The sequence below is a fragment of the Idiotropiscis lumnitzeri genome, chromosome 1, assembly GCF_059441095.1.
Source record: "Idiotropiscis lumnitzeri isolate Australia: NSW breed Sydney's pygmy pipehorse chromosome 1, RoL_Ilum_1.0, whole genome shotgun sequence".
Taxonomy (NCBI): domain Eukaryota; kingdom Metazoa; phylum Chordata; class Actinopteri; order Syngnathiformes; family Syngnathidae; genus Idiotropiscis; species Idiotropiscis lumnitzeri.
Genome location: NC_142391.1, coordinates 18,157,290 through 18,176,672, shown reverse-complemented (window position 1 = coordinate 18,176,672; position 19,383 = coordinate 18,157,290). Strand labels below are relative to the sequence as shown.

Genomic DNA, 19,383 nt, shown 5'->3' with positions numbered 1-19,383 from the left:
TGACCACAGAGTCTCAAAGCCTTCACTTTCAGAATTATCTTATCATGAAGCAGCAAGATCGCATTGAATTTGCCAGTCATTTCATACTTCACATTTATTTCATTATTTTCATTTACAGGTTACATTCCCTGACGAAGGTAGCACATATGCTCCTAACGATTTGAATAAAATGTGTTTTTATTCGGCACTATCAGGGTATATTCAAGTGTTCAAGTCGAATTGATCCAGACTCATTTATTCACACCCCAACCTTTTGGGAAAAAAAAAAAAAATATATATATATATATATATATATATATATGACGGTAATTGACGTACAAGTGAATTGAAACGATTGCTGGGGATTCCCTGTTCAAGATGGCGACTAAGTATTTACGTCCTCAAGCAGTCAACGCTCGCTCTAGTAGGAGTTTGTCTCTATGAAGCAAAATCCCCAAATCGTAGAAGAAGAAGCACATGTGATTGGCGCTTTACTGAGGGCAAAATGGCGGTGGCCGTGCGGAGCTTGCAGGACCAGATTGAAAAAGCCAAAGAAAGCTTGAAAAATGTTGACGATAATATTCGTAAATTGACTGGACGAGATCCCAATGAATCCAGGTACAAAGTCCAAACTTGAACGTCGTCTTTTCGCAATCGATTTAACCGTCACATTTAACATTGCACACAACTGAGACTGGGAGTGTGTTAGCGTTGTTCGTTTTGCTAGCTTTCTAGTTAGCTAGCAAACTAGCTGGCAGTCGCTCGCCCTGTGCGGAACTAATTTCGTGTTCGTTGTCCACATTTAATAAGATAAATTGTGTAATTGCTACTTACGCTACACTGCGACGATTAAAAAAAAACTGCGTGAATTCTAGTAGACTTTGAACGATTGAGGGAACCTGTGTCTCTAGTCCCGAGTAGAGGCCTGGGATTCATTGTTTAGAAGTGCTACTGGGTTTGAAGTGGAACGTGATTTAAATATCGATTCAAGCCCTTCGCACTGGCTCATATTTATGTCAATTTGGTACACAAACTCGCAGAGGCAAACTGGTGACTTAGCTTCTTCATGTGTTTTCAGACCGGGCCAACTGCGCCGGTTCGGTGGGCCCATGGCAGGCGTGGCAATTGCTGCAATGGGAGGAGGAGGTAGAGGAAGAGGATTTAACCTGCTCAGGTAAGGTCCGAGTCACAGGACTAATAACAGCCATCCTGGACGTCAATATCTTAATGACTGACTTTTTACCGCACTTTTTGTAATATTACTTGTGCTAATCAGTTGGGTTCATCATACGCTGTCGCTAGACAGGCCCTATTTTTCATGCATCGGGTTAAATATGATCCTTAGCCAAACTTTCGAAAAATTTATTTTATTTTGTAAAGTTCATGTATAAAAAAATAAAATAAAAGTTACCATCAAGCAGGGAGGCTGGAGGGCCTGTGTAGGAGGCCTGCAAGGTGGATTTTCATGAACACGTCAGGGGAATTTGGTTTAAAGTCCCAATAGTCTGGGATGTCCGTTTCGAAATGACAAACACCGTTATACCAAGGTGTTAAATGCATTATATATTTTTGGGGTTTTAGTGTACAAACAGAATAGCATGCATATTTTTGTGTTCCCCCCACGCCCAAATGTACTGACTGATTCAATGTGTGTGATAATCTCAGCTTTTGACTTTTTGATCAAATAATTCCACTGCTATTTCTTATATTGCAATATAAGTTTGCTTTATACAATGTCAAAATGTTTATTTTTCTTAGAATATGACCAAGATTTGATTTTGTTGGGTTGTTGCCAATACTTGGACTAGGTTCAGTATTGATTTTTAAAATGTTTTTTAAAAAAAAAAAAGCGATATATAAAAAAGAAAAAATATATATGAATCAACAACATTGATACATATACTGTCATGAACACATACCTATAATGTGATTCAAGACAAAGAAGTACAGCGCTGTTACTTCACCTGAGCATCTTGGAATACATCAATTAGGCTTATTTACTCGTTATTGTAAAGTTCTGCCAACCTCCATGCAATATGTTACTATATTGTCCTCATTAATTTTCCAACTGTTCTGGAGCCTTTCCCAGCTGACATTGGACAGGAAGCGCGATGTAGTCTGGACTGGGCTCCAGACAACTGCACGGCACATATAGACCAACAACCAATCGCATTCACGTAAACATCCAAGGACAATTTAGTCTTTAATTAGCCTACCTTGCACGCAACATTCCACCTGGTACCAACTTTTCCAGTTGATTGCACCAGCACATGATTTGGTCATAGCTTTTTTTTTTTTAATCTATTAATATTCATCTTAGTTTCGTATCAAGACTGACAGCCACTTGCATTATTTTATTTTGTAAAATGTCATTGCAGAAGTAACAATGGCGTGTTATAATAGTGTTGTTCCATGCAATAATGATCTGTCTGTGTCCAGACGCAGTCTCTCCGACATTGGAGGCGGTGGCCCCCCTGCCAAGCAGAGGGACATTGACGGCGCTCTGTTAAGGTGGTGCTTTATTCTGTCAGATTTTAAAATTGTTTTGCAACATCCCATAGTTATTTCAAAAATCATGAACATAGTCATGTGTGTTATCGTGTGCAGACTGGCAGGGGACCAGAGGGCCAGGAGAGACATGCGTCACGACAGCGACGCCGAGGATGACGACGATGTCAAAAAGGTGAAGCGAGTTGAAGTGCTGGCAGGAGCAGATGACTGCATCAAATGAAGAGAAGCTAAACTGGCAGTTTGAAGAAAACGCGCAATAGTTGATTCATTCTTGTTTCCACACGCTTGCAGCCGGCGTTGCAGTCGTCAGTTGTAGCTACCTCCAAGGAAAGAACACGCCGGGACCTCATTCAAGATCAGACCATGGATGAGAAAGGCAAACAGAGGTGTGATGCACAGAACAAATTGTGCATGTCCGGGAATTATTACATTTTCTCATTCTGGTTCAATATGATTTTTGTGAAATCACTGTCAGACGTCAAGGTGTCAAAATGAATCAATTAATCAACCATCTAATTCATCCACAACTATTTTGAGAAACAATCTTTTAGAGCCATTGTCCAAATCCTGATCTTACCAGTTCATTGTCTCTGTTTTCTGAAGGACTTAATGAATGCAAACTGATTAACTTATGTTTAATCAATCATTTGCGAATGTATGATTTGACTCTTCACGACTGTTTTACACCACTTTCAAAAATACTCAAGTAGCACCATAATGAACAAAATTTAAACACAAAATAGTATCGTCACATTTTATTCCTAAAAAAAAAGTGTTCTTAATATTATCGTAAGCCACAGTAATTAACATTCTGAACTATGGCGGGGTGTTTGCATTAAACTTCAAAGCGAACTACATTTGTATCGGGACCAAAAGTAGAATTGATAGTACAAAATATTAGATTGTGAAAGACCGGGTTCAGTAAACTGTATTTCTTTTATTTTGTTGGCCAGGAATCGGCGAATGTTCGGCCTGCTCATGGGGACTCTGCAAAAATTTAAACAGGAGTCTAATGTTTGTACAGAGAAGGTGAGTATTTTTCTTTCTTTCTGTAGCGTAGTGAACCGACAAACTGTTCCAGTAATCCTAAATAGAATAAACCAGAGGATGCTGATCGGGTGGTTTTCACCTGATCAGAATAAAAAGATTGGTTTGCTTCATTTTCTGAAACGTAATAGATCACAAGGTAACCAAATAAAGATGTGAAGCTGCCTCACTTAACGGCATAACAGTTGAAAGTGCGAAACACAAGTTTGCAATTGTGACGCGACCAAACAACGTAACTTCAAATAGACTTTTAAAGAGTGTGAATTGTTTGGTGACAAGTAAGCTTGTTCCCCACTGGTTGTGTTTAACAAAGTCTATAGCTTGCTACATACCAATGTAGCTGCATGGAATGAGCATTTTTAGCCTGCACATGCCAATATGTTATGTTAATGCTTATGCATATAGTCCACAAATTGGTGCCATTTGTGTCCACAGGCAATAAAATGCACTAGGCAATTGCATTAAAATACATTTTCATACAGCATCTTGTACATTGATATGTGTTGCGTTTAATCTTAGCGTTCTATTATTATAAATGTAATTGCTATGGCTTATATCGTTGAAGATTTTATACTAAAAACCCGCGAAGAGTTTATGTACAAAAGAAAGGACATAATGTATTCCGTGCTTTTAGCACTGACCCTGGCGATCTGAAGGCACATCAGTATACAGTTTTAGTTGGTCCATATGTTTATCATCAATTTAGAGCTTTTGTTTATTTTGAGAGTCAAACTAATTGGCACTGATCTTGGTCCATATAATATAAATGTAAATATATGTATGTGTGTATGTATATGTGTATATATATATATATATATATAATAAGATTCAAATGTCTGCACTGTATATACATATCTATCATATATTAATTTGAGCCAATTTTTTACGTGCTTTTACTATAACCAATGTTTCGGCAGATCTTTAAGTCTGACTCGGGTGCAAAAGAAGTGTGATTGGGAACATCCCTAAATGGTACCCCTACTCAAATTTTAAAAATTTGAATGTATGGTCAGAATGGATTATGGTTCTTACTTATTCTTTTGCCGTGCTCCCGGTGCCTCACACCCACAAACTGGGACGGCACGAACAATAAAATGTCTTAAGCCGGCATTCGGGCAAAACTTCTACTCAAACCTTGGTCAATTAAAGTGCAAATAAGCAGTTAACGTTTGCCTAATACCAAGCGAGTGTAAGATGTACTCTCCGTCCATAACGCTCAGGCTGATTGCCTGAAAAGGCAGACATGATTGTTTTCCCCCAATGAGAATCTTTTTTGGAGTTTAAACTGTACATGCAGCTAATCTAATGCCGCCTATTTTTTTGTTATCTACAAGCACCAGATTAGCCCATCAGCGGGAGCTCAGTAACATGTTTGAAATACTTGCAGTATCAAACACTCGTATTCCATGTTTGAATGTCTTTTCATGTGGTTTTCAAAAATTATGCTCTCTCTCAATAGTTTAACCTTCCCGGGTGAAAATAAAATTCATAACGTGTGCATTGAAGTTACAAGGCCTGATATTTATACTGGCTTGATATTACGGCTGTGCCGATCAAAATAACAACAAAAAAAAACGGGTGGCGTAAAGTGGACTTACCGGCCGACTTGAGGAAACGTCCCTCAGTTCCATCACTCGAGAGCTCGGGATGAGAGAGGCAGGTTTGCTTAATAGTTTAGCCGCTAACAAGCACCCTCCGCGGTAACGACCCGGCCCGTAGCTCCAGCACACGAGACTTCCGTCGCAAGGGAGGCGGTGTGCATTGTACATTTTAAAATAAAACAAATCGGAATTCAGCCCTTTGCCCTTTTTTATTTTCAATAGTAAAAAAATAACAATAATTCGATATGGAACAATATAACATACATGCGTCACGATATAGTGTTCAGCCATATCGCCCGGCCCTACCTGATATAGCCCTGTGAGGAATTGGAATCGAGAATCCTTTGGAGACAGAATCTACATGAGGAATTTGAACCAGAATTGCTAAAAAAAAAAAATAATAATAAATAAAAACACCCACTCAGCTCAAGCTCATGAAAACTATTGAGAGAAAAAAAGGTGTACCAACTGTATTTACAGTATCGTTACACTTTAGAGCAGGTATCACCAAATGGTGGGATCCGGACCGCGGGATGATTCGGACCGGACCCATGGCCAAAAATGTGAACATAGGCTAGACATTTGGGGAAGTTGGACTTTGGTTCGGAGCTTTTAATTGGAAGAAATTTTCGTTGTGGACCTCTATGACTTTTAATTGAATACCTCTGCTTTAGAGTATAACAGGCAGCTCTAACATTTTTAAAAAGTCTCAATTTTTTTGTGACCTTGAAAAAAAAAATTCACACTGCATTTTGTTTCCCCTCACAGCAAAAGCGGCGCTCTGAGATCGAGCAGAAGCTCGAGGTTCAGGCTGAAGTTGAGAAAAAGAAGTTGGAGAGCGAGAAGAGGGAGTTATTTGAAGAGAGGAGAGCCAAACAGACTGAGCTGAGACTACTCGAACAGAAAGTGGAATTGGCTCAGCTGGTAAGATATATCGTCTGCTATCAGAAATGAGAAGAATTTACATTTTGGATTCAATTAGATTATATGTATTGGGAATGACCTAACTAGACGAACTCGCTACTGCATCAAATGTTAACTGGGCAATTAAAGGTAATATAACACAATGTGAGGATAAGTAGGCCTAGAATATAATGAACCAATGCCCATAAATGAATCTTAATTCACACTCAATACAATTTGTCATTGTAATGGCATACAATGGGAAAGAAAATAATGAACAGTAAAATGTAATTTACATACGATATATTTAAAATACAGTACATTTAAAAAGAAATTCTTAAAACCACGTTTTTGACCATTTTAAATCACATTTTTCAACTTCGCCCATAAAAATAGAAATGGCAAAGGCTATGTTCAAAACCTTTTTTTTTTCCCCTGTTATGAAAAAAAATCTTCCTCTTAGAAAAAATGTTTTCCCTGTCAGATGATGTTTACTAAATATATAAATATGACAAACATTGAACTGTTTCAAACTGAATTGCTGACCTGGTCCATATCTGTTAAGTTAACTAACATAAAGAAGACAAGCTGAATTTCGTGACTGTAACGGAAGTTATTCCATTATGAAGCTAGCAAGGTTCACTTTTGTCTGAAAATGACAGAGGCATAGTCATTAAAAGTTGAGATCGTAGTTTCCATTACCGTATTTTTGCAACCATAAGGTGCACTTTAAAGTCTCTAATTTCCCCCAAAACAAACGATGCGCCTTGTCATGCGACGCTCCTGAACAAGACTGAACAACTCTCCCGGCCATCGAGCCTGTCCCTTTGGGGCATTGCAGAGTGCATGTTAGCAAACCCTGCTGGCCGAAGTCTGAGACATCGATGCTACAAATTGAGTGTGACAAATACATTATGTGAATATGTTTTTTCAGTGACGGTGCAAGAGAAAGCTGGACAAAAGGGCAGCTGTCCACAATGTCCTAGTTTTTCTTCATATTATTGCAAGCAAGAAACATCACGTGTTTAGACAACAGACTGCAAAAAAAAAAAAACACCACTCACATCTTTCTAACCTGATAAGGCTGATAATCTCCCAGAATGCCACAGTAGGATAATCTCCCAGAATGCCTCAGTACTGTTTTTGTGTTATTTTTATTTCTTTTGATGATGGGAATGGCATGAGAGATGCATGCTTTGTTTTAATTGTATTTCTTTAAATTTTTTGCTTGTATGGTGTTCAGAGATATTTATGGTTTTGATGTGAAACCATGACTCTAAGGAGTGTGGTGACCAGTGACGTCCATCCCCTGACGTAGTAAATTAGATGTGTTGCCAAGACATCCCGGATCGGTCTGAGCTGAAGTGCTGCTACTAACAGCCATGAGCATGTGCAAGCTAGCATGGCGCGCATAGTATGGGCGCGCGGGCTAGCATGCTAAGACGCACCTTTGATACAGCACGTCTTTTGGCCGTAAAAATACGGTACTTTTGAGCTGCCCTGAATCATACCCATAGCTGAATTCAATATTTTGACTGAAGTATTTGAAGTTGGACTCAAACGTTAAAAGCAGCTCTTAGACTAATTGCAGTACAGTAGTTCACCACTGCAAACTACAACGACAGAGATGGATAAGGGTCTTACCGTGGCAATCAAAACTGAGTGTTATTGTCTGTATACTGTTAGGTGGGATAAAGCTAGCTCTCAAGTTCAAAAACTACACAAATAAGTCACAATACTAAACAATTTTCAAGCTACAGCTGTTTGGACCTCTCTTCTAAATGTCGGATAGCCGTGAAGAAAAAACATTGTGTGCCATATTCTTCTTTTGTGCGCACGTAGCAAGAGGAGTGGACCAGCCACAATAACCATCTGGTGAAATTCATTCGCACCAAGACCAGGCCACATATCTTCTACCGACCTGGGAAGATGTGCACCGCCACCCAGAAACTCCTCGACGACTCCACCAAGAAACTAAATGGTCAGATGCAGTTCTTTGAAGTTGTTGTCAATGTCTGATATGCGATTCTGATTGGTGGAAAGTGATATTCGTGTGTCTTGGAACAGTTGTGTTTGAAGAGCGGCGGGAAGCATTCACGGAACACATCAACAAGATGGAATCCCGACCACGGCGACAGCTAAACCGCGACCAGGACGGCAACTCCACGGCGACAGGGAAGGACCACTCGGCGGAGGGTAAGCCAGCAGGTCAGGTAGCCAAGTTGACGGGTAACAAGAGGGCTGCACGCATGGAGGAAGATGAGGAGGAGGAGGAGGATGAGGATCAGGAAGAGGAGGAGGAGAAAGAGAAGGGGGTGGATGGAGAACAGGGTGAGCTTAGAGAAGTCACAGGCAAAGCAGAGCTAGACGAAGGGGGGGATAGCAGGGAAGGCTTAAATGAGGACGAGGGGATGGAGTTTGAGGAAGCAGGGAATGGGGAGAAGGAACGTGAGAAGAAGTCACAGGTGTGTGAGGAAAAAGCTGGGGAGACGTGTCCAGGTTCAGAAGAGAAGGAGGAGGAGGAGGAGACAGGCAAAGAGCAGCGGGGCAGAAATAAGATGGAGCAGGATGAAGACAGTAAAGAGGGCCCATCGGACCTTGAAACTGAAAAGACTGAGATCACCTCTCCAAGTGAACCGACTGTGAGCCAACAAGAAGCGACAAACAGTGCTCAGCTCAGCTCCCCAAGCACCAAGTCGGAGGAACCAGCAGCATCTTTGCCCGAGCCTCAAATGGCCTCTCCGGCCTCAACATCTCAAGCGGCACGCAACGCTACAGGGCAGGCTCCTTCCGAGCTCCACGATACCGACAGCCAGAACCCGGCCGTGCAAATGCAACCCGGGGACGAGTCGGCCGCCAAGCCTCAGCCCGATTCGCAGGATGCACCGACCGCGCTTCTCAAGGAACAGAAAGAAGGCGCCAGGGGGAGGAAGAAGGCGAAGGAGTCGAAGAAGGGCCGCAGTCAAAGTCGCAGCTCCTCCTCTTCTTCCTCCGGCTCCTCCTCGAGCGGAAGCTCCTCATCTTCCGCTTCGAGCCGCTCATCCTCGTCGTCTTCCTCATCAACCTCCTCGTCCAGCAGTCGAAGTCGCAGTCGGGACACCGGCAAGCGCAGCAAGAGGTCATCAGGCAGGGACAAGAAGAAAGAGAGGAGTCACAGCAAGAAAGGAGGGAGTAGTGGAGGAGGAGGCAAGGAAGGGAGGAAGAGAAACGGTGCTGAAGGCAGGAGCAGGTCATCCCGCGGCGATGGGGAGCAGAAAGACAGAGAGAGGAAGGACAAAAGACGCTAAACATTTTATTTTGCCCCCCTAAAGAAGCAGGTGACTGTGAGGCAATCACGTCGAGCCTAATCACGCATCCAATTTGTTTTCAAAACACAGACCACAGCACTATTCAATATAAATTGAGATTTGGCCACAGTAAAACAAAACTTGTCTTATTGCACAAGAAACTGGATTAGTCTGTCAATACAGGATTGGAGCTCGGTTGTCTTTTAATTGGACCCATTAAACAAGGTTGTGAAGAAAGACGGTTCGGATCTTTTGAACGAATGATCTTTTTTGTTTGTTGTTTTTGTTTTGCTAGTGTAATGATACGGCGGCACGTTTTCTGTCCTGCTGTCCTCTACATGTCACTATGCCAATGACATCTAGATCACACACTGCTTGTCTTCAATTCTTGTGACTACTGTGTCACATGCTCCATGTCATGGTTCTCGTATGCGATTTATTGTTTTTTCAAAATGTTTTTCATTGTTTTCTATCAGCCAAACTGCTTCAAATTAAAGGTGTAAAATTAAAGTGTGTGCTTTTTCTTCTTAAATATTATGACAAATATGTGATATCGTTAGCCACATAGCATGTTTGCTTAAATAATTTTTAGGGCCAAATTGTGAAATCTGCGTAACTTTACACTTGTTTCACGTCCGCTTCATCTTGCCTTTCTTGATAAGTCCTTGGCCAGTCACAACACTTTGGCAGATTGTGTTTTTGGTATCTAAGCCACATCTTTTGCAGTTATGATGCTACAAACTAAATGGCAGAAAGCAAGAGAGGGCTTGGCTGGCCACAAGTGAAGCATTAGCTTTTGTGCTAAGAGTTCATTAAGTTCTTATTTCCAGACACTTAATATAATTCCAGTCAAATGATGCGAGCTGTCTCCTTAACATGGTAGAGGGGTTAGCGTGGATGGGCAGATATTTGTGCCACTAGAAACTGAATATTTGAATTGAAAACTGAATTATTGAATAACAACAATTGTATATTTATTGTTAAATTTTATTCAGAATTGTCCATTTATAATTCGTGTAATTCAATAATTCAGTTTTCAATTCAATAATTCAGTTTAAAATTCAAATATTCAGTTTTCAATTTAAGTTTCTAGTGGCACAAAGGGGTGCCTCTAGGATGAGGATTTTAAACTGAATTATTGAATTGAAAACTGAATTATTGAATTACATGAATTGTAAATGGAAAATTCTGATTAAAATTAAACAATAAATATACAATGTTGTTATTCAATAATTTAGTTTATAATTCAGTTTTTAATTCAAATATTCAGTTTTTAGTGGCACAAATATTTGCCCATGAGCGTGCCCCAATGATCCTCGGTACCAAGTTGTCTTAGGCTTTATGCCCGCAGCTGCGTCACCCATGACAAACGGGTCCAAGGTGAGGGACCAGACCCCAACCAGTTTCTCGTGACGTGGCCAGGAAACTGCGCTGCGCGCGCAGTGCGGAGGCCGACACCGGCTGTGCTTAAACTGTGTAGTAACTACCAAACAATGCCGTCCTCGTGTTGTGCGGTGGGTTGTCAGAACAGAAAGAGTTCACACAGCGAATTAACCTTTTATAGAATTCCTGCTGGTAAACACCCCTACAAGTAGTGATGGTTCCAGCGACACTGAGGCGTCGATGCGCGCGCCGAGCTTCCAGGGCAAACCCCGTGTCGGTGCGCGTATCGCTTTAAGAAAGTCACGTGACCACTACTAGAATCGTGTCTACACAGCGGTCGCGCGCCAAACTGTGTTCATAAGGAAGCGCATCTGTCAACAGGATGGACGCTCAAAACAAGCATCGAGTGATTGGCGCGTTACTTTGCGTTAAATATCCGCAAGATGGAAGACGTCACAGTTGATGCGCACTCAGAGGTGCAGCGCTATATGTCAGCAGGACACGTTGCACGTACGGAAGACCCGCTCTTATACTGGAAGTCCATGGAGGCAACGTTCCCTCACCTATTTATATTAGCCACACAGGCGTTGTGCACACCGGCCTCTTCAGTGCCTTGTGAGAGGATCTTCTCAAAGGCGGGGGAAATTGCCTCAAAAAAAGAAATAGACTGAATAACAAAACGCTGGAGAAACAATTTTTTTTAATAAAAATCTTTAATTACAATGAGTCCATTGTCATTCACAACACTTTTACTTGGGCATTCAGACAGATGTTCTCTTAATTTATCAACCGCGTCTCGAATATCAAAGATTTTTTTTTATGAAATTGCGTGTATGTAAAAATAATGTGAAAGCAAATGCCTAATCAGAATCAGAAATCCCTTTGTCGTTGTACTCAAGTGTGCAACGAGATTAGAGAGCTCCCCTCTCCAGTGCAATACAACAATAATTCAGTTAAATATATAAATTAGATAAATAAGAGAATAATTAGTGCGATGGAAAGTAATACGAAATAGGATATATAAAAACACATCACGTCGCTAATCAATGGAATTGGATAAAATTAGTTTGACAGATCAGTGTCAGATGACCCTGTCTGGTAAGTGCTTGAGAATCCACCCTGTTAAATTTTACTGTTATGTAAGACCAGTATGATTTTCAATTATTGAAAGAAACACCTTCGTGATGATCTATAGCACGAGTGAGCAATTCACATGAACAGTCAAAAGTGTTTTGTGCGTACAGTAGGCACTCTTCCAGCACCTGTAAAACAATCGCAATGATTAAAAAAATCATCTCCTTACAAAATCCTTAATTCTTATTTTTTTTTTATAGGCAAAGCATCCCTGAAACACGATAATCCAGATTTCATTCCGTCAGTATTTTCAATTGTAGCAGATGCTACAACAAGTGGACACTCAAAGCTCACAAGGTACAACTAAGACACCCAATAAAATAAGAGAAAGTTTGTCTAAAGGGAAATTTGAGTTTAATTAGACATGAAGTACAGTAAACACAGATTCAAATACAGTACCTGTATTTGTGAATTAGTTTTAAAAAAAAATATGCACACACACAGATATATGTATGTAAGTAAATATGTACACGCATATGTAATTTTGACAGATATCAACGCAAAACTAGGCGGCAGGAAACAAAAGTCACGCGGGAGCCCGATCATGAAGAAATGGATACTACGTCAGCTGCTGAAAGTCTATTGAGCCTTCATTCGCAAGTAACTGGTAAATCATCTGTTAATCTCTATTGAAATCTTAAAAACATCATATGATAGTATAAAATTCAGTCAGATAAATGTATCAATGTATAAAAAATGTAAAGGTATGAATTAAATACACACATTTGATATGGTTCACAGCTGATCGACCATCTGCACCTGTTACGTGTTCAGCTCCCTCAGTCACCGCAGAGCAAAAACTCAAAGACAACTTGGAACTGCGAAATGAATTGCTGAATTGTCAGCAAGAAAATGAAAGCTTGAAAAAAGAGATATCAAATCAGCAGTTTGGATTTCAAAGTTTGAAAAATTCATCCTACCTGTTTAAATTCTTCACAGGTACTCAAAATGAAGATAGTTTCATGTGGCTGTTGAATGAATTACAACCAAATGTTGTAAAAGTTGCATCACGTCTGTCTCTTGAAGACCACCTTTTGATTATTTTAATGAAGCTAAGATTAGGTTTAACTGATCTGGATTTGGCTGTCAGGTTTGATATTCACAAATGTTTAGTGTCAAAAATATTGAGAAAGTTGGGTGCCTGTAATGGGGAAAATATTAAAATCTCTTCTTATCTGGCCATCTAAAGAAGCTGTGAGAAAAAACATGCCAAAAATTATCAAGAAATCATTTAGAAAATGCCGATGCATAATTCGGTTCAGAATTTTTAATCGAGCGTCCATCAAACCTTACAGCCAGAGCTCAGACATGGTCTAATTATAAACATCACAACTCTGTAAAATATCTAATAGGAATAACACCAGGAGGTGCTATCTCGTTTTTATCACAAGGTTGGGGGGTGGGTAGAGCGTCAGATAGACAGATCACCATTGAGTCAGATTTCTTGGATAAGATTGAACCATATGATGTTAACTTGCAGATAGGGTTTTTTTTTTTTTTTATCTCAGATGAACTTTCTATGAGAGGTGCTACTCTAAAAATTCCAAGTTTCACAAAAGGCAAGAAGCAGTTATTAGGTACTGACTCTCGGGAGCAAGCCCATGTTCGCATCCACGTTCAACAAGTTATTGGCCAATTGAAAAAGTACCGATTTTTGCAAACTGTCATTCCTCTGTCACTCGTAGTACTTCTTGATGATATTGTTACATCATGTGCTGCTCTGGTTAATTTGTCACCAAGTGTTGTTCCCAAAAAGAAGAAGAAAAAATGAACCATTGCAATTCCAAGGTGCAAACTGTGATTGATGTACAGCTAGGTGTCGTCATGTGGGTCGCATTTGTATTCAGTTTTGTTATTTTGTATGTGATTCATTGCTTTTCCAACAGCAAACCCAAGCGTTGTGCTTTCTTTTCAAAGCAAGAACTCTTTTTACATTGAACAGTTTTTCCAAAAAGAGGACCTGAGCAAGTGAACAACTAAATTTTGAAGACCATCCCTATATTTGTAAGGATATTTGATTTCAGAATGCCCTGACCATAGCAGTCACAATGTAAAAGCTCTTATGTGAGACCATACAACAAACGTGCTCACATGCATACCTAGGAGCAATTTAGAGTGTCCAATCAACCGGCCATGCATGTTTTTGGAATGTGGGAGGAAACCCACGCAGGCACGGGGAGAACACGCAAACTCCACACAGGAAGGCCGGAGCCAGAATCTAACCCGCAACCTCTGCACTGTGAGGCCACCGTGCTGCCCCACTTAGAATTAATGGGGATTAGTTTTCTCACTTTTTTTTTTTTAAACTATTACTGTTCCCAGCTTGGTCATGTAGAATTGTGAATCTGTATGACACAAAATAAGTTACATCTGCAAAGGAAATGCAGTGCCACACTGTGAAGACAGAACCAAACATGTAACAAAGAGGACAAGGCGATTATATTCAGCGTGGCAGAGCTAAGGTGTGTGCTAAGAGTGGCTTTGTCGTGCCCAAATGCAGTAGGAGTGCAAATGAGCACAGCACACAGGGTTAACCTAATCACAAAGCCTGAGCTTTATTTACTGCGAGTGCCCCCACACCAACAAGTCCCACTGGCGTATCGGCGGGATACACAGGAGTAGCAACATGACAAGTGGCCGCCAGTTTTGTGGAATTTTATCAGAAACGTGTAATGCTTCAAATGCCTCTAAAATGCAAGAAAATTATTGGAAGAATCAATTCTTTAAAAGGGAAGTCAAATATATTTTTTTTTACAACAGCATGCATTCCTACTTGTCTAAACATGGAATTCTGAATTGCGCAGCTAACATACACATGTGCAGTCCCCCTCAGTTTGATTCTATTGTTCTTTCTCTTAAAACCGAAATTCATTTAAACAGGGTCAAGTGTTTGAAACCACTTGTGAGGGGATTGAAAGGGACCACTGAAAAGAAAGTTGATTAGAGGTTTTCACTCTTACCGTAGCTATTTGTCCCATAACATTCATGTTGTTGAACTAGCCGATAGTTTGTGTCCCACACACACATGTTGAAGAAAAAATAAAATCCAGTCACCAATGTTTAATAGAGTCATCTTGCATTCATCCCGAGTACAAAATTCTGTTAACTCAGAGTTCACTGCTCATGTGATGAATATAACCAAGAGACTCATGCCTGGTTCGACAGCTGCATGACTTCATCAACGTGATGCAGATACATGTATGTGGTCCACTTGTCCACATTGTAGAGTTTTTTTTTTTTAAAGAATAACTTGACCGCAGCCTTCTGGTCGTCATGGTGTGACCCATCTTTCATCCGTAATGCCACCCCCTAAAAATACATTCACTCCGGCTGGTCTGCCAGGTCATTCTGCTCAAAGTATCTACATGAAAACAAGTGAAACAATAGAGCATCATTAACTCCAAGGATGGCTTTTGTCATAAGATTATAATCAATGGCCAATTATTTCGCTCTTCAATAAGTTGAAGATGCTTAGAGAAAAAACTAATAATTCACTGTGCAATGCAAAAGCTGTAATTCTTCCTCACACATGCTCCAAATCAACATTCGTCATTTACAAGCTCAAGAATCTTGGCTAATTCACAAGGATGCGCTACCTTGCAACCAAACAGACGAGAAGATTGAGGGCAGGCAGGTTGTCATCGTCCCGACTCACCTACAGAAAGCAGGTCAGACAGTAAATCAAAACAGGTGTCGTTTTGATACGAGTCCAACTGAGCAGCCATTCAAGACATTTGGTCCATCCAAAGAGCCTCGGTCCACCTTACCAGGTTGCTACGCAGATGAGCACATCTCCGAGCCAACTGCCTGATTGAAGAATGGGCTTCAGGCAGCAATGGTTTCTCCAAGCAGGCTAACAGTGCATACAACCAGCGGCCCTATGACAGGAAGAGGACCGGGGAGATAAATTTATCAAAACATGTTTATATCATGTAAACTTTAAGAATTGTATGCACCAAGTGTGTAATGAATAGTGAAATACTGTAAAAACCCCTTAAAGCAGGGGTCCTCAATCCTGTTCCTCGAGGGCCGGTGTCCTGCAGGTTTTCCATCTCTCCTTGCTGCAACACAGCTGATTCAAATGATCAGATAATCTGCAAGGTCTGCAGAAGCTAAATAACGATTGCTCAGGTGTGTTGCACCAGGGAGAGGTGGAAAACGGGCAGGACACCGGCCCTCGAGGAACAGGATTGAAGACTCCTGCCTTAAAGTCAATATAGTCGCTGAATCTGTAAAGCAACACTGGAGCCAAACGGCTTCAAGAATGTGCTACTTCATCACGTACACACACACACACCCCATACACGTTTGCCTGGCAAGCCAAACACACTTTTTCCACCCGAAAAAAATGAGCCTGGACAGTGGCTTAGCCCGGGTCAAAACGAACCATGCAATCAAATGTATTTGCTGTGGCGTATATTAGTGAGAAACATCACTCTTCTGCAGCAGAGGTCCATCCATAAAATTCAAAATGACGTGTGGAAGAGACAATAGTTTGTGTCATTCAACATTTAACTCGGTTTTAAATGACCAAAAACACACAGTCATTAAAACGCCAGCAGCTGAAGGCAGTGCAAGCACTTAATTCAAATGCTTCCGAGTCACAAGCCCAGTCACTTTTTTAACGTTGAAGGTTCATTCCGGTGTCTTGTTTGCTCAGGTTTGCCGCGCCTCGCGCCAGACACAGTAGCTGGCACAGTGTTTCCAGTCAACTTACACGCCAAGTAAAACGTGGCCAATCAATGTAGGACAAACTATTCAATGCGAGCTGAAGCCACCGGGACTTGCACAACACAGCCAGCTTCCAATACGAGCAAAAAAGGAGCAGACGTAGGTGACTTGGCTTAGCTGATAATTAAATGGATGTGCTCATTGGCTGCCAGGATGGCCGAGTGGTCTAAGGCGCCGCGTTCAGGACCCAGTCTCCCCAGGAGGCCTGGGTTCGAATCTCGAATTTCCCCATTGTGGGACTAATAAAGGGCAAATTATTATTATTATTATCATTTATAGCTGTTGATCCAAGATAGCAATAATTTTCGCAAAAGCCCTCAGCCACCTGAATGACTCGCCATGTTCATGCATTTGTTTCTCCATTAATGTCAATGAGATGATGTACATTAATATGTTATTTGATATTGATCATTTTGTTTTTCCCCAATACATTTTCGGTACGGCGGGCGTTGATTGTAGATTAAAGTATTGCTCAGTCTTCTGTGGTAGAGTATCGTTTTTTTCTTCTAACTCCCTAGAATCCATATTTAAGGAAAGGATACCATACCCTAATTCAGTGTATTGGAAGGCGAAGAAAACGTGTGTTGTTTCTACAGTATGTTGCATGTCCCACACAGGCACACAATAGAAGCATGACACCAACTCACCAACTGGGGGACAAAATCTCTTTCTTCAAACCAACTGATCAGAATGTCCAACACTGTCAGAACGGTGGACTGCAGACAAAGCAAATACACAAAGTGCACTTTTGATCTTGAATTGAAGCAACTGTGGATTTGATTGGATTGGACCAAACCTACCTGGCTGAGTCGGCTGACGATGCTCAGGAACGGTGGGAGGCCAACCTGAACAACAATATGGCTACTAGATTTCAATCAATTATATGCAGAAGAAACCTAATCTTATGTAATACAACCTTGCTGTAGTCCAGCCCTGCCTCGGCATCTGCATCTGGGTGAGAGGACGATGTACCTTCATAGACCAGCTCTCCTAAACAAAACCTCTTCCAGCCTTCCTCATCTGCTTGCTTTGGCTGCAGATTAACAAACACACATGACATCCATTCTGTGTCATCATAATCAAAAACCTCTTGAATTGTTGTCATAGTTCTCACCATTAAGACATTGTCATCAAGTGAGTGGCTGCTCCAGTGTTGTCTGTTCTTTGTTATACTCTGTGAGCAAAATGCAGAAATGGTCAGAACTATTTCACAATAAGCAACCATATTTTAGAAAAGGATACCATAGCTCGTTATTTTTAATCACCTGTCTGACGTCAGAAAAATTGCTGACTTGCCTCTGTTGCCAATCTAGGCTAGGGGAGAAACCAGCTGGAGCAGCATGGCACTCTGCCACCTGTAAGACAATCCATGTTCACGTGATTCAAACATATTTGAGCAACAGTATATCAGCTAATGGAACAAAATCATATTTTTTTTTTGTCACAGATTTGACTAGTGCCAAACATAACGGTTGTGTATGTTCATATACTGAGGAGGGATAATTATTTGATCGGACGGTGAATTTCAAATTTTGCTAACTTACAAAGAAGTTGATTTTTATTGATTGCTGTAAATTATTGACTGGATGTCAATCGCTATTGCGCTATTACAAACACTATATAAGGCATTTCATTGAGCAGAAAAAGGAAAGAATGAGCATCAACTTGAGCAGAATTATCAAATATTTAGTCATTTCAAAAAGATAGATAGATGAACAATGACTATCTATCTAAAAAAAACTGCAATTATCACATCCACAAACAATACGCGGCAAATTGACTGCTCTTAAATAGTGTTTTATCTACACTATTTGCTGCCCAAAGCCCTTTACAAAGACTCACATTCATGCACTGATGGGAGGCTGTTAATTTCTTTGTAAATGAGCAAATTTACAAATTCAACAAAGACAAACATTCACATTTAGAAAAGTGGCAATTAAAGCACAACTCACTCACCGATATGTTAACAGTTTGTTGCTTCTTTAATTTCTTCGGGTCAATCTGAGCAACGACCACTTCTGGACACAACGCTGCCTCTAACCTGAAAAAGACAAGCATCTACTACTGTATGGGCAAGCTAGTACATGTCCTTTAAGATGATATCAAATAATTCTCCAACAGACTTCAACACCTTATAGTACATAGAAAAGGGTGCACTACAGGTAAAAGTGATGCTTTTCCCCTTCACTACTGTATGACATTACGCACTAGCGGAATGACTTGGGCGCACAACTCAAAAAACAAGTGAGGAAGATTGTGCATTTGTACAGTAGTTGTATAGTGTATGCTGTTAGTACTAGTGACATAAGAATCGACTCGCACTTCACTAATAGTCCTAGTAACACAACAGAGAAGGCATCACTAAAGTTATATAGTTGCCTAGTCGTTCTACTAGTGCACATTTTTCATTATAATTCAGCAATGAAAACCAAGAGTAGTTTCATGTAGCCATACTGGACTTGTCGAAGATACTCTTGGGGGTTTCTTGGCGGACCATCCAGGTTTAGAACCACCGAAGTGTCTCCGCACTCAATGGGCAGCAACCTCGGCATTAAATCCTCCACGTCCGACTTCATGTTATGTGGCTACGTAGACTAAACACGTTCAAACCTTTTAATGTATGAGGCTGTCAATAACACACCGGGGAAGAAAAATAATCTTGTCTTTCACAGGCGGTGTAAAAACAATTTTACCAAGGACGCCATCTTGCTGTCAGACGCTTTTTGATGGCGTCATTGTCCTGCGCTCTGTGCGGCGTTCATCGAGAAAAACGTCACGTGTGTCGTCATTGTGAAGAGAAGGGCAAA

General features: G+C 40.7%; 2 protein-coding genes across 2 annotated transcripts; one reads left to right on the top strand and one right to left on the bottom strand.

The window, feature by feature from the left end:
• Positions 1 to 428: 428 nt before the first annotated feature.
• pnn (pinin, desmosome associated protein) lies at positions 429 to 9,838 on the top strand. The gene is made up of 9 exons (XM_088299705.1): positions 429 to 597; positions 1,058 to 1,153; positions 2,419 to 2,490; positions 2,587 to 2,662; positions 2,782 to 2,876; positions 3,444 to 3,519; positions 5,907 to 6,062; positions 7,884 to 8,022; positions 8,109 to 9,838. Exons 1-9 carry the CDS (start codon positions 485 to 487, stop codon positions 9,326 to 9,328), a joined length of 2,043 nt encoding a protein of 680 aa, XP_088155831.1. The 5' UTR covers positions 429 to 484; the 3' UTR covers positions 9,329 to 9,838.
• A 5,052-nt stretch (positions 9,839 to 14,890) lies between these two features.
• On the bottom strand, positions 14,891 to 19,350 carry gemin2 (gem (nuclear organelle) associated protein 2). The gene is made up of 10 exons (XM_088299417.1): positions 19,031 to 19,350; positions 18,533 to 18,617; positions 17,842 to 17,931; positions 17,691 to 17,750; positions 17,493 to 17,609; positions 17,377 to 17,421; positions 17,224 to 17,292; positions 15,613 to 15,723; positions 15,442 to 15,500; positions 14,891 to 15,206 (listed from the first exon to the last, which is right to left on the bottom strand). Exons 1-10 carry the CDS (start codon positions 19,150 to 19,152, stop codon positions 15,167 to 15,169), a joined length of 798 nt encoding a protein of 265 aa, XP_088155543.1. The 5' UTR covers positions 19,153 to 19,350; the 3' UTR covers positions 14,891 to 15,166.
• Positions 19,351 to 19,383: the final 33 nt, after the last annotated feature.

Excerpts from the sequence above, each read along its gene's own strand:
- pnn (XM_088299705.1), top strand. The coding sequence starts at position 485 with ATGGCGGTGGCCGTGCGGAGCTTGCAGGACCAGATTGAAAAAGCCAAA. Across the intron at positions 2,491-2,586 it reads ATTGACGGCGCTCTGTTAAG|ACTGGCAGGGGACCAGAGGG; the intron begins GTGGTGCTTTAT and ends TATCGTGTGCAG. Across the intron at positions 2,663-2,781 it reads ATGACGACGATGTCAAAAAG|CCGGCGTTGCAGTCGTCAGT; the intron begins GTGAAGCGAGTT and ends ACACGCTTGCAG.
- gemin2 (XM_088299417.1), bottom strand. The coding sequence starts at position 19,152 with ATGAAGTCGGACGTGGAGGATTTAATGCCGAGGTTGCTGCCCATTGAG. Across the intron at positions 17,751-17,841 it reads ATTTTTCTGACGTCAGACAG|AGTATAACAAAGAACAGACA; the intron begins GTGATTAAAAAT and ends TTTTGCTCACAG. Across the intron at positions 15,501-15,612 it reads CTCATCTGCGTAGCAACCTG|GTGAGTCGGGACGATGACAA; the intron begins GTAAGGTGGACC and ends TGCTTTCTGTAG.